Genomic DNA, 14,014 nt, shown 5'->3' on the forward strand with positions numbered 1-14,014 from the left:
CTTTTCCTTTCTGCTTTGATCATCTTTTTTACACCATGTTTTGTTTTGTTTTGTTTTTTTCTTTCCAATACCACCAGACCGTCTGGATAAAAACTCCGGGTTTTCCCAGGAGCGCTTCTGATGCTATTAATGAAAATCAGTGGCCTCTGGCAGAACGCGCTCGAGGTGGGCAGGGCGCTGGCAGGCGCGCGGAACCTCGAGGGAAAAGGTCTTGCAGATTTCAGCACCCAGAGACCCTGTTTCCGAGCGCAACTCCACGCCCTTCGTCTGTACATAAACCTTCACAGGACGCGAACGGGAGGTGTCCGCTTCCTGCCCAGGCGCGCTCCACCTCTGCTGACCTGGTGTGACAGTCGTCGCACCCACACTGGAGCCGGCCACCGCCCGGGCGGGCGCAATCAGTGGGGATGACCGCCCGCCCTCACGCACGCTTTACACGTAGGGGGAAAAAATACAAGGAAAAATAAAAAACTCGTACGGTTTTCCACCTGCCGGTCCATTCTGGATTTGGGCAAAGCTCAGTGACCCCTTCCAAGCCACTCACATGTAAAGGACCGCGGGCGGAAAGCGGCCACGGGGACTCAGGTGAAATTAAAAGTCTGGAGTTGCGCTAAGCGCATCTACCAACTCAACCTTTAGGGCTGTGTTTGACCCCGGGGGCGAAATCAGCGGGTAAAGCAGCCTCCGTCATAGTTTCAAAAACTCCTTGGTCTCCAGAGAATGATTTTTGCATCAGAAGCGGAGGCCGGGATTCCGGTCCTTGGGACTGGGATGGCGGAAGGGCCCGGCCAGAGAGCGGTGGGGTGAGGGGAAGAGCCTAAAGCCGTCCCGTCCTCCGGTGTAGGGCCTCGGGCTTTTTCTCCTGCCGCCGCTAAGTACCTTGCAGCCCTCATCTCTCTCGGAGAAAGCACAGTCCTTTGGCTCCCTAGCGCAGCCCAGAGCGAGGAATTGCCGAAGCTTTAAAGCTGCGAGGCTCCCGCCGCTGGGAAAGGGGATGTTGAGCCGTTTCATCTCCTCCGACCCTGCGCGGTAGCTTCAGGGAGGTCTGTCCCTCCGGCCTGGAGCAGGAGCGGATTTTGTCTCCAAATCCGGGGGTTTGGTACCCTCGTCTGTTATTTGATTTGTCGGACTTTTCACGGGGCACCCACCTTTAATGCCTTGAATTTAAAGTGGTAAAACAACACCCCGCCCCCACCAAAAAAATCCGCAGAACAGGCAGGTTGAATACGGAGGAGGGTCTGATTAGCGTCTGTCCAGCAGCATCACCCACCAACACCGTGTGGATCCTAAAAAGCAATGTCCAGATCCTTGCACGGCTCTTTTTGGGAGTCAGGCGCTGAAAAACGCTTGCGAAAAGCTGCACGCAGGGCCTCCGCAACTAGGCACCCTGCTGGGCCTCACACTGACCCAGATAAAAATTAGTCTTTCATTTATGCCCAAGTCACAGATCAGGAGCATCCAGAGTAAGCCCATGTAAATAAGGCCACAGGAATGTCCCCACTACCTGTTATTATAAATGTAAAACCAAGATTTCCGATTAAGTGTCTAATTATAAACTGCTCTGCAGATATTACACTTCTGGCTGAGACACTGTCAAAATTGAACATTCACTAATTCTCAATGTCAGCATATGGTTCCTGTCGCCAAAAAAGCAAACTGCTAGGCTGGATCTCTTTTCCCCACCTCCTGTCTTTGTAGATTTCCTGCTGAAGTATTGATTGCCAAGGTCTCTGCATGATTTGCAAACTTTTACAGTCATTTATGGTGCATGCAATAAAAAAAGAGGTGATATGAACATGCTAGTTCAGGGTGTAATGCAAAGATGTATTTGGTGCCCTTGGCAACTATCTGTGGGACCTGTTTGTCTTTGCAGAACACACCCTTCTCTGCAATGAACCCCTCTGTAACAAAGATTGGCCCTTTACATTTCCAGGGCCTTGGTCCCTCAATGGAAAGGCATGCGTTCAAACCAGAAAATTCTATTCTTTCTATGTCATTTCAAACCAGGAAAAACAATATTCCTATCAAAGCTGTGGAGAAAAAAGGGAAAAGAATCTTTTTAAAGTTCTCTACTTCCCTACTCTCTCCTATCATAAAGATGATAGAAAGAAGAAGAAAAAAAAAGGAAATCGATTACCAAGTTATAATGTAATCTCCAGCTGCCCCTTGCATAACAGAGATCCACAGAACCTTCCACAGTAAGAAAATAAAAGGATTTAGATTATTCAGAGAAAACACACCATTTTAGATTGTAGGTGCCCAAAAGAGAAAGAAAAATTCATAAACGTTTTTGTGAAACTACATAGCTAGTCAAATACAGATTTGTTGCTGAATTTTAGTTTCACAGTTTTTCAATAAAATAAATTCACAAGCATTCTGTTGTTCTACTCTAACTGTAGATAAAAACATAAAAGCCTTATTAGAAACTATATGCTTTTACCAGTTTTACCAGTCCTTTTTGTTTTTTAAGACTGTGTAGGAGATTGAGGGGGGGTGAAAGAAAAAGAAACTCATTTCTAAAATGTCCTACTTTGAACTAAATCGGTTTTCTCATCTAGTGCTGCAAATAACAGCTGACGCACAGCTTCTGAAAGGTATTCTGAATCCTCTACCTGCCATCTAGCGGGCATAAGAGAAAATGCTAATTCTAGACATCCTTAAAAGACTGAGTTTCTAGCTGTTTTCTTATTTTTAAACCAAGACAAGTCTAAGAAGTGAAAAAGAAAATATAACTTTAAAACTTAAAGGGAAGGAAGAAAACAATTGTGTTAGGGACTCTATAAAATAATCTCTCAATTGCATTCCATTTCCTTTTGTTTTTAGTAATCATTAAGGTTACTGATCTTTGCTGAGATAATCAATTTATGATTATACTCATTTTTTTCTGCATACCCTCTCCACATAGAACTTATGCTGTTTGTCTTCTTTTGAATTAAATTCATCAGTTTTGCATCTAGTTGAAATTCAAATTTTTTAAAATTCAAAAAGAAACTAATAAGTATTCCATTTCTATTTGGACTCTTAAAATAAAAAATCCACAAAAAGCCATCCTCCATTTTGCAAGACACCATGAAAGAGAGAGAGAAAAGAAAGGAATAAATAAAGGGAGAAAGGAAGGAAGAAAAAAGAGAGAGAAAAAAAAGATGGAGTTAATTATACACTTGCTTTTGATTCTGTGTTATAAGTATTATACTCCTTCAAAAGTTAACTTCATCAAATATCAGAAAACAGGTAGGTTTTCTGATAAAATCCATAAAATCCAGTTGGTTATGGCAACTTAAACTACATTTCCTTGAGGTTCACATTATAAAGTATTGAGCATATGTAGAAGGTTTGCTGTATGAAATAGTCATGAGATATCATCACCATATTTTAATGACAGCTGACTTTTTGGAATGCTTACACTATGCTATGCACTGTTTTATGGGCTTTAAATCAGTGAACACATTGAGTACTTACAACAACCCTAAAAGATTTGTATTATTAATACCATTTTATAGATGAGGAAGATGAATATCAGAATTATGAAGCTGGTAAGTTCAGAGCTGACCTGGTTCCAGAATCAAGGCTGGCATCTTCCATGTCATCTTGCCTCCCATAGAGAAAAGAAGCAAAAATAGGCCACTGCAATTCATGTTATGAGATAAAATAGATATAAGATACATCCGAAAGAAACATTTGTTTGAATATTTAAATTTGGTAGGCAAAGTATCAGATATCCAAATTAAAAGAAAAACATACTTCCTAAACAAAATGTATATACATTCTGAACATATTTTTCTCCTCTTTAATTATGCAAAATACTCTCCTGTTTTCAGAATAGCTACTTTACTAATATGAGCTAGTTCAAGAGTCATGAATCTTAAATCATCACTATTAAATGTATTCACATTCTCTCCATAACACTATATCATGAGAACAAGCTTTCTCTTCTGAAAGCATATTGATAATTTTAGAAACTATAAGTGAATGATCAGTCTTTGACCCACGGTGACTTTTGTTTGTTTTTTTTAACCCACAACATTTGAAATATTTATTAAGTAGCACTCTATTATGTAGACATGAATTTAAGAGTAGTGTATACTTTCATAAACTGACAGCAGCTAGCTTGGGATTCCTGCCATGGTTTAATACTCGCAAGTGAAGTCACCAGTTCTGCCTTCCTGATCTCTTATATACCTCCAGTCAAGATCAGACATCAGATAAAAGCTGGAGACTACAGCTGTCAGGCCCTTTGTATCTCTCCCGTGTATCCATGTAGATCTAAGCGCACCTTCCCCTTCTCAGGAAGAAATGTTGATGCTCTCACAGGAAGAAGAGATTCAATTTCTGTTTAAGATTAATCCCTCCACCTGTGTTCTTGATCCCATCCCTTCCTGCCTAGGCCTGGCCTTATTCTATCAAGTATTTCTTTTTCTTAAATTTTCAAACTCTCTCTCACCAATGGCTTCTTCCCTGCAGGCTATAAATATGTTCAAATCTTACTAACAAAGTAAAAAAAAAATTTTTTTTAAGAAACTGAATTTGCTCTCTCTACTCTGTCCCCTTCGGGACAGAGTTACCTTATTTTTTGTCCTTTGCAGCCAAGAATCACTAGCCAAAGCAATTTATGGTCTCATTATCAACCCCTTCCATTCACTCCTCTACACATCACAATCTGGCTTTCACTGGTTCCATTCTACAGACTCTGCTCTTTGGAAGGGCCTTACTTACTACCGACTCCTGGTTGATAATCCAGTAAGGACATGGTCAGTCCTCATATTAAGTTCACCAGAGTCTATGTCTAACCCTCTTAAACATTCTTTTATCTGTATTTCTTACCACTTGGCTCCAACCATCCTGTAACAATTGGTATTTCCTAAGATTGTCCCCTTAGCCTTCTTGTCTTCTCATTCACTCAGCACACTCTTCCTGGGCAATGCCAGGCACTCTAACAATTGTCCCTATCGCAAAATTGGCTGTTGAGTCTTCAAATTATAATCAGAATCAGATCTTTCTCCTAAGTATCAGTACTATAGCAGCTTTGGTGTTCCAACTACCTTCTAAATAGTACCTCTTAGATTTCTCACATGCTCTTCAGACTCGATATTTCCAAAACTCCCCTAAGTTATCTTCTTCCATTTTTTTTTTCCAGTCCACTAAAAAAATGAACATAAGTTCCTTCCACCCTTATAAGCATTGTGACTGTGCCATGCTTCCATCAGGAAGTAGAATCTGGAATGCAGATAAAATGAAGGAAGTATATTGCAACCAGGAGGATGAGAGTCCCACACTGAGGGTATGGGGATAGGAAGACAGAAAGAGATGGAGGCTTGAAGGCGTTGTTTAGCTGCCTTCCCAAGTGGGAACTACTTACCTTCAGACTTTCTGTTATGTGAGAAAAACAAAACCCTTATTTTAATCCACTGGAGCAGATGAACTGATATACTAACTCAAGGTAATGGAAAAGGTGGAGTCACTAATGGTCCTTATGTTGCTGGCTTAGGCAACTGGGTGAATAATGGTTCCATTAATTAATGCAAAAGGAAAAGCAAGTTTGGGAAGAAGATAACTTAGAAGCATTTTGGAAATAATGAGTTTGAAGTGCATGTGAGAGATCCATTTTTTTTCCAATCCACTAAAGTAAGAAAGTACCAGAGAATAGATATTGGGTGGGCAACAGTAGTAACCGCCTCACCTCTCATATTTCAACACCATTTAACCTGTTACTGTCTTAGTACTATATATATTTTTTTCTTTATTTTGGCCGCAACGCGTGGCTTGCAGGATCTTAGTTCTCCGACCAGGGATCGAACCCGCCCCCTGAAGTGGAAACGCAGAGTCCTAACCACTGGACCGCCAGGGAATTCCCCAATACTATATATTTTTTAGGTCTGTTCTTTTTATGAATCCCCTTAACTTTCTAACTCTCTGCTTCCAGTTCTTAATTAGCTTTCGCAGCCACGATTGTTAAACTTTCTTGGGTTTGGGTCTCATTGAAAATCTGATCAAAATTATGGTCTGTTATGGATGGGTTGTGCCCCCCACCCCCCAAGTTCATATATTAAATCCCTAACCCCCAGTGTGGCTGCATTTGGAGATGGAACCTCTAAGAAAGTAAATAAGGTTAAAAGAGGTCCATAAGGGTGGGGCCCTGACCCAATAGGATTAATGTCCTTAGAAGAAGACACACGAAAGGACTTGCTCTGCTCCAACTCCCTCTCCCTCCATGTGCACTCATGGAGGAAATGCCATGTCAGGACAGAGCGAGAAGGTGGCTTTGCAAACAACGAACAGAGTCTTCACCAGAAACCAACTTTGCCGGCACCTTGATCATGGACTTCTAGCCCCTAGAACCGTGAGAAGATAAATTTCTGTTCTTTAAGCCCCCAATCTGTAGTCTTTTGTCACAGCAGCCAAAACGTGGTCTCTCTCTCAGAAGTAAGCAACTGCACAACACACAGAACTTTGTAGGTTATGTCAGAGTGACTCCAGACACTAGAATGCCACCTAGGGACCTTAAGGCATTCATGCATCCCAGGTTACAAATCTCTGCTTCCCAACGACAACCAAGATAGCTTTCAGAAACACACATTTATTTACATGGTCACTTATTTGAAAACTTTTAATAGTTTCCCACCAGCTTCAAACTGCTTCGTGTGGCCTGGTTCTTCCCTGTTGCCACTGACTGCCACAGGAAGTCACTCGTAGCTTCCTTCTCCTCCAGCCACATGACAGCAGTGAATGCATTGGCTTCTGTGCTTGAGCACAGTATCCTGGTCTCCCTCTGTACCTCTACATCTGTTGTCACATCCATCTGGAATGTCTCCTCCTTTCTTATCTTTCAGGTGAACACTTACTCATTTTTTGAACATCGCTCTTCCTGTAAACAATGAATCTTTCCCTGTAGTCCTATCAAGCCCCCTCCAACAGAATTTGTCAGTTTTTCCTTCTATGCTATCTCAATTTTCTTATATATACATACTTGTCTTATTTCTTCGTCACTTGAAGCTAACTGTTGATATGTCTGTAATCCTTGATAACAGGTTTTGTGACTACAAACTAATAAATTTGGCTTTCACTATCAGAATGTTCTATTCTTCCATGATTTGAAGATATACTTGAAGTTCTTTTTACATTTCCTTTCAACAAAATTTTGAGATGCATAATAGAGGTTGTTTGCCTTTTGGCTGCCAAAGCCTTACTTCAGAAAGTACCTCATGCTCTCAATTTATTTCTTTACCTTAGTTCATAGATAAGCTGTTGATAGAATATGAGAAATTCACTTATAATTACTAACAGTTTAATGCTTCATTTCTTCCAAGGATATCTGCATTTTAACAGGGTCAGGAAAAGATTTTAAATGGAGCAATAAATCTTGAATGGTGGAAATACAGACGTCACCAAGAGTGAGGACAATGGGGTGTCCCCTTGTGGCCCTTAAATTTTACCAAGTTTGTGTCTCTTTCTTCTCTAAGGTTATCAATATTCCTATTTATACATTGCTGACATGGAAGATTAAAAAAAATTAAGGAACAGTGAATATTTATGGGGCTATTTTTCAAGCCTTACAGATGTATTTGTGATACCCCCAAAATAGTACTCTTGTTATTACTACATCTCCACACTTACTCATAATGTTAATAACTATCAATTAAAAATGTTTATGTGCCAGATACTGTGCTAAGCACTTTATGTTTTATTTCATTTAATCCTCATAAGAGCCCTATGAGGTAGGTTTATAGATGCAAAAACAGAGGTATCAAGAGTTAAGTGACAGGCACAAAGGGATGTAGTAAAGGTTTGAACCCAGCGATCACACTTTGTTTCTTTTAAACAATGTCGTTAGTTATGTGACTTGTTCAAAATTGCCCTTCCTGCTAAAATTGGATTTGACCATGCAAGACGTGGTAAAACACAAATCAGCTTCTCCCTGTCCCCTGCCCCATCAGCAGAGGCAATGCTCTAGGACCCTCGTCATGCTTAGCTAACATTTTATGTGGTTCAAAAGGATCTTCAAGCTAGTAAAGGTGTCTTTTCACTTCCACCATGGCCTTCAGATACCTGATGTTCCCTTCTCTCCCAAGTTATTAGCCAGCCTATTCTGCCACAACTGAATGCACAGTGAGCTATCTCAGGACTCTTCTCACCAACACGCTAATCTTCTTACTTCTTGGCCGTTGGCACTGACATTTATACCAGTTCACGCAAAGTCTCTTCCACTCTCTGTACGTTTCCTCCCTGGCCTCAGAGCTGGAAATTCTTTCACAAAAGCAAGCTTTTCTTTCACACCGTAAATGGAGGCTTCAACAGAGCCTTTGCAGGTATGCATATTTGCAATTTTCCTTTATATCTCTTTTACTTCAAGTGGCCACTCCAGGTCCTTGCCAATCTATTGAAATGTACAACCTCAACCTCTGACCCAGTGATTCACTCATACAAACATTTTTTTTTAATCATGTGTGCCTCATTCACCTCTAACCATGCCCCAAATCTCTTTGGCCTGACTTTCTTGAATTCCAGCTTTGTATTTCTATCTACTTGGGAACATCTTCATTTGATTGTACCCTAGCATCACCTAGATGGAACTTACTGAGATACTCTCTTCCCACAAAATTCCTACTTCTGAGAAAGTTACCATAGTTCTTCTTATCATTCTTGCACAAAACCTCAGAATAATCTTAATTTTTCCCTATTCTTGGTTCTTCACAGCCACTAAATCACAAACTTTTGGTGTTTTTCTATACAAAATCTCTTGCATCTGGTTTTTCCTTTCCATGAAATCAATGCAGTAATACATGAACTGGTTTCTTTGCTTTTAGTTTCTTCCTTTCCCAAACCAACCAACACACTGTTAGTTTATTTTGTCCTAAAACAAAATATACTTTGTTCATTTCACCTTGTGGCTCCAGTATTTTAAATGACATCTGAATAACTAAAGAGAACTATTAAAATATCTAAGAAGATGCATATATGGGTGTCCACATCTGGTCCCAACCTATTTCTACAGCTTTTTTTTCCTGCAAATTAGGTTAGGCTGGACCTATGTGGCAGCAACACACAACTGCAAAGTCTCAGGGGCATAACTGAAAAAAAAAAAAAAAGGAGTATACTTCTCAGGGCAAAGACTGCTTCAGTGAAGTTGTACTATAAGAAGTAACAATTATCAAAACTACTTGGAACTTGCGGTTCTACAGTTCAACAAGAGGTCTCCATATTCACAACAGCATGGACTGGGAGACACTGGAGAATCATGCAGGATATTTTCACTGCCTCAGCCTCAGACAGACACGTGTTCCTCTGAATCAGACTTAATTGTCCAGAAATAGCTACATGACCCCACCTAACGGTCAGTATCAAGGAAATATCATTTTTATGTGCCCAGAAAGAGCTATGAAATGGAATTTGGTAAACTCGTAGCATTTCTCAATAATAAAGCTTGCAACCATCCATTCCTTTGTATGGGTTGTCTCACTATCCTGAATATTCTTACCAGTTCTCTTTTAGGACATAATGAAAGTGCTCCATATATTCAGGAAAACAAAACAAAACTGTTCTGACCAGCATAATTCAGAGAGTTTCTATTTTCCTTGAATTCTTATAGAAACTTTTTTTTTTTTTTTTTGCTCTGTCATTCTTTTGGTGCTGTGCTAGCTATTGGTGATATTCTCTGAATATTTCTAAGTCTCTGCCTTCTGTACTTCCTGTATGTCTTTAGATAAGTGGGACCGTGTGACTAGTTGTGAGCAGAAGTGGTGCCACTTGTGACTGAAGCGTTTAATTTATGCTATGACACCCTTAATGGCTCTCTTTCCCTCTACCTCGGTCATTAGTTGTGATCCAGACGGTGGATGCTCCGTCAGCCTGGGTTGTAAAAGTGAGTGCACTACGGAATACAGTCTCCAGCTGCTCCACTGGGGATATTTGTATCAATGAGGAAAAACATCTGTTTTTAAGCTGAAATCTGTGAATTTGTTAATGCAGTATAATCTAGCCAATGTTAATTGAAACAAATTGGTACCAGAGGTGGGATGCTACTTTATCAGGATACTAAAACCCTGTAAAGCATATGGCAATAGTTAGAGGGCTGGGCATTCATAGACGGTGAGGAAACTGGTTTCAAAAACTGGGATCCATGAACCGTGTCAGTGATGCATTTGGTAAAATGTTGATTCTATTAACTAGGAAGTTAACTTGATTGCCAGGAAGCACGATCTGAAAGTAGATTGTAGAAACAATGTTTGTTGCTATTGGCTGTGTTTGATGAGCTATTGCAAGAAAAAGATGATTTAGAGAAATGATTTATAAGCAGAAGTGAAAGGAAATAGAAACATTTAGGAGACTTGTAGAGTTGGAAAATTCAAACATTTTTTTAACTCCAAAGAGTAAAAAATAAACCTAGCTCACCTGGCACCTGGCAGGTGAGGAGGACACCATCCTAGCTGGTAGACGGAGTTGAGATAATCCCTGGCACAAAGTAGCAGAACAACTGCTCAAGATTTCACCAGAGATGACTAGGGAAAAGGTCCCAGTGGAGGGGAATGTCATAGAAGAGATGATAATAGTATAGATTTTTGTAAAAATAAGGGGGGAACAATGCCTACAGGGAAAGCTGAGGTCACTTATTTTTGTTAAGCTGTATCCACACCCCGCAGAAGAATGAAGAGGGCCTGAGGGCTGATAACCCACAGTTAGTTCTAAAGAGCCTCTTTCTTAGTTTACAAAAAGGCCTTTATTACCTGTAGTGGAAGGGCAGATACAGTTGAGGGAGGCCTGAAGAATTAATTGCTAAAATTATAGGACTGCAGAGTTATTTGACTGCTCAGCCATGGCAGGTCTGTTACATGAAGGTTAGTTAGGACACTAGTTGGGGTAACCTGGAATCCTGAATCATGGTGCACATGATACATGGTACACATGGTACAACAAGATGAATGACCTTAAGAATGTTGCCTCTGTAATCACCCTGGATACTTTGGGGTTACAGAAGTGGCCCACTCTTCTCTAGCAAGGGCTAGAAGATGCTGCAGAAATCTCTCCCTTTCAAGAGAACAGGTGCCTTACTCCCCCTTTAGAAGCTACCCACATGTCATTCCCTGTATACCAGGTTGATAGCTAGGGTTAAATCCCAGTATAACCTACACAGCATCACATCTAACTATGGGTGTGGGAGCAGGCCCATGACCATGGGATCTATTGGTTGTATCACATGCTGCATGATCCAGAGGCATCCAGCTTCACAGAGCTCTGAATCAACCTTCCAAAGTCACAACTGAAGCACCATGTTGGAGGAAACACCTGAAGGGATAGGGTGCATCCAGTAAGATATGTGTACTTAACTAAATCAAAGGTCTCTACATGATGCTGTGTCCACAAGTGGAAAGATACCTGTGTTCAGGAATCAAGAAGTGGGAGCAAAAGTGGCCTCCATATCAGTCCAATATTGTCCTTCTTATGGCCACACGTCTGAGATCTGTAAGTTTGGAAGTCCTTGTCCCTAGAGGGTTGTACACTTGAAGGGGGCACAGCACCACTCCTGTTGAACTACAAGTTATGGCTGCTACCAGGGCACTTTGGAGTCCTTATGCCCAGTGGCCAGCAGATAAAAAGAGGAATCATCATACGAGGCAATTCCAGATCAGCAGGAGGAACTAAGCCTGCTTTTACACAAATAAATGCCAAGGTCATAGGTAAAGGTGAAGGGAATTAGAATGAGTGGTGGTGAAAGGAGAGGATGAGTACCAGTTATGTCCCCAAGATCAAATGCAATGATAGGGGTTGTAGTTCAATTTACTAACCTCCCTCTTCTGAAGTTCCATTCAGGAAGAGGGGTCATTAGTAACAATGGAAGAGCTGCTCCCTGAACCTGGGTGAGAGATGGATCTGCAGGACACAAGCATAGATTGTGGTGGCCGTGAGAATGTGCCTTGCAGACTCCAACTACAGGGGACTTAACTGACCAAGCTGCTGTGTTTTGGTATCCATTACTATGTTTGCCCTTGCAGCCCATGTCCCACAGGCTTCTCACAGCTGGTGACTGAGTGCACCACGGATACTAAGGCAGCCCATTTCTAGGACGTATAGGATTACTCCGACAGATGACTTTGGTTACAGAAACATCTGGAAGCCTGACTGAACCTTTATTTGACTTCATGGCCATCTAGGATGCTTTTACCCAACCCTTCTTTCCTTTCTCACTCAATCAGGGTCAGACTTACATCATACCCTGACATCTTTCCCAGCCTTCTCTGGATCCTTCCCCATTCTCTGTCATGGGTGTTTCCCCTAATAAAATAATCACTTTTTTATTCCCCTCTTGGCATCTGCTTCTTGGAGGATCTGAAGGAACACACTATCCTTAGGTAGGGAGATCTTTTCCACCGTTGGTTATTGGGTAAGAGTAACTTGTCCTTTTGTCATGGGTGTCTAAGTTAGGGAAAGCTACATTTAGACCTGCTAAAAAGACTGTCACACGTCACCACCAACTTTAAAAATTATGATGCATCATCCAAAGAATGTGGACTTTGAGCTTGATGCTATGTTGGATGGGACTTTTGTTTTATTTCCTTTGTTTAGAGGGTGAGTGTGTTTGTGTACAGAAAGGAGGATCAGCCAAACATTTCATTGTTAGATTTAAGGGTTGTGATGGTCATAAAAGCTCATACTGTCTATTTCTGATGTCTAACTTCTAAGAATATGTTAGATATCATTTCCTGACCCTCTTGTAATTGGGTGTGACCAAGTGACCAGACTTGGCTAATGAGTTCTAAGTGGAAGTGATATTTGTGAATTTCTAGGCCAGGACATTTAATTGCCAGATATATTTTTTTCTTCTAAAGTGGTGGCAAGAGTGTTCCTTCACCCTGGGTCCTGAAGTGAGGACATCACATAAGAGAGCAGCCAAGTAACTCATACAAATATCCTGTATGGGTAAGAAATAAATCTGTGTGGTTTTAAGTCACAAAAAGTTTATTATTTGAGCATAATTCAGCCCAGAGTTTCTCAAACTAAATGCGCATCAGAATTACCTGGAATATCCGTTAAAACACAGATTTGGGGGCCTCACCTTTTGAATTTCTGATTCCAGACCACACCAGATCTGGAGTGTACCCAAGGATCTGCATTTCTAAGAAGTTCCCAGGTTAAGCAGATGCTGCTGGTCCAATGACCACACTTTGAGAACCTGATCTAACTAATCCTGACACACAAGTATTAACCTAACAGTTTTTTGCAGCCTATAAAACTATGAGCATGAAACAGTTTAAGGACAGGCGTGATGGAGTTCACTTTTCTGCACAATGAGGATAGTATTCAGCTTCTAAATAATTGGAAAACTGCTCTTGCCGTCAATGGAAATGGGAAACAATCATCCCATATGTACTGCATGGCATGGACAATATACTGAGTCAGCAGTCAAGACATATTCAATGAAAGACAGAATACTTTAGGACCATGTGAATAGAAAACAAAGCATTAGTAGCTGTATTGGTTAGCATTCAGAAAACAGAATTCTATTCTAGTTAGTTTAAGCAGGAAATTATTTAGTACATGGTATTAAAGAACTTATAGAAATGTTAAGAAAGGCGAAGAAACAGATTTTAGGGACCGTGTCCATCCTGTTCATGACTGTGTCTCTACAAGTGCCTTGTACTTAATATATATTTTTGGATTGAATAATGACAAGAATTTATGACTTTTATTTTAGCTTTTTATTACTCTGCTCATTGTGCATCCTTGTCAGCAAATGTGTAGGTGATAGTTGGGTATAACTGAAAACTCTTAAGCATGAAATTATTTGAACAGAAAGTTTACTGTCATGTTCACTCTGCATCTGCATAGTTGATGGATAAATTTACCCACCAACCATGCAGATGCCAACACTATGGGCCCTGCTTGGTGTTCAGAGTAAAATTTCTCAAGAGGTGAGTTTAGAGATACTGTGGATGGTTTTATAGAAACAATCATTCCTAGCTTTAACTGAAGCCACCCTTCAGAGAGTTATCAAATAAACTTTGTTTTAAAATTGGTGTATTTT

The 14,014-nt window shown here is 40.7% G+C and overlaps 1 protein-coding gene and 1 long non-coding RNA gene across 2 annotated transcripts in view; one reads left to right on the forward strand and one right to left on the reverse strand.

The window, feature by feature from the left end:
• The window catches only part of LOC309614783 (uncharacterized protein), a 50,165-nt gene extending 40,634 nt beyond the window's left edge, over positions 1 to 9,531 (forward strand). Inside the window, exon 2 of the mRNA XM_082363632.1 lies at positions 78 to 9,531. Coding sequence (XP_082219758.1) covers positions 78 to 350 — 273 coding nt within the window. The 3' untranslated portion in view covers positions 351 to 9,531. The remainder of the gene's footprint in view (positions 1 to 77) is intronic.
• LOC309614844 overlaps positions 1 to 14,014 on the reverse strand; it is a 424,525-nt gene that overhangs the window by 380,142 nt on the left and 30,369 nt on the right. The gene's annotated exons all lie outside the window — the stretch shown is intronic.

Source organism: Balaenoptera borealis (assembly GCF_965194805.1).
Source record: "Balaenoptera borealis genome assembly, chromosome: 17".
Classification (NCBI taxonomy): Eukaryota; Metazoa; Chordata; class Mammalia; order Artiodactyla; family Balaenopteridae; genus Balaenoptera; species Balaenoptera borealis.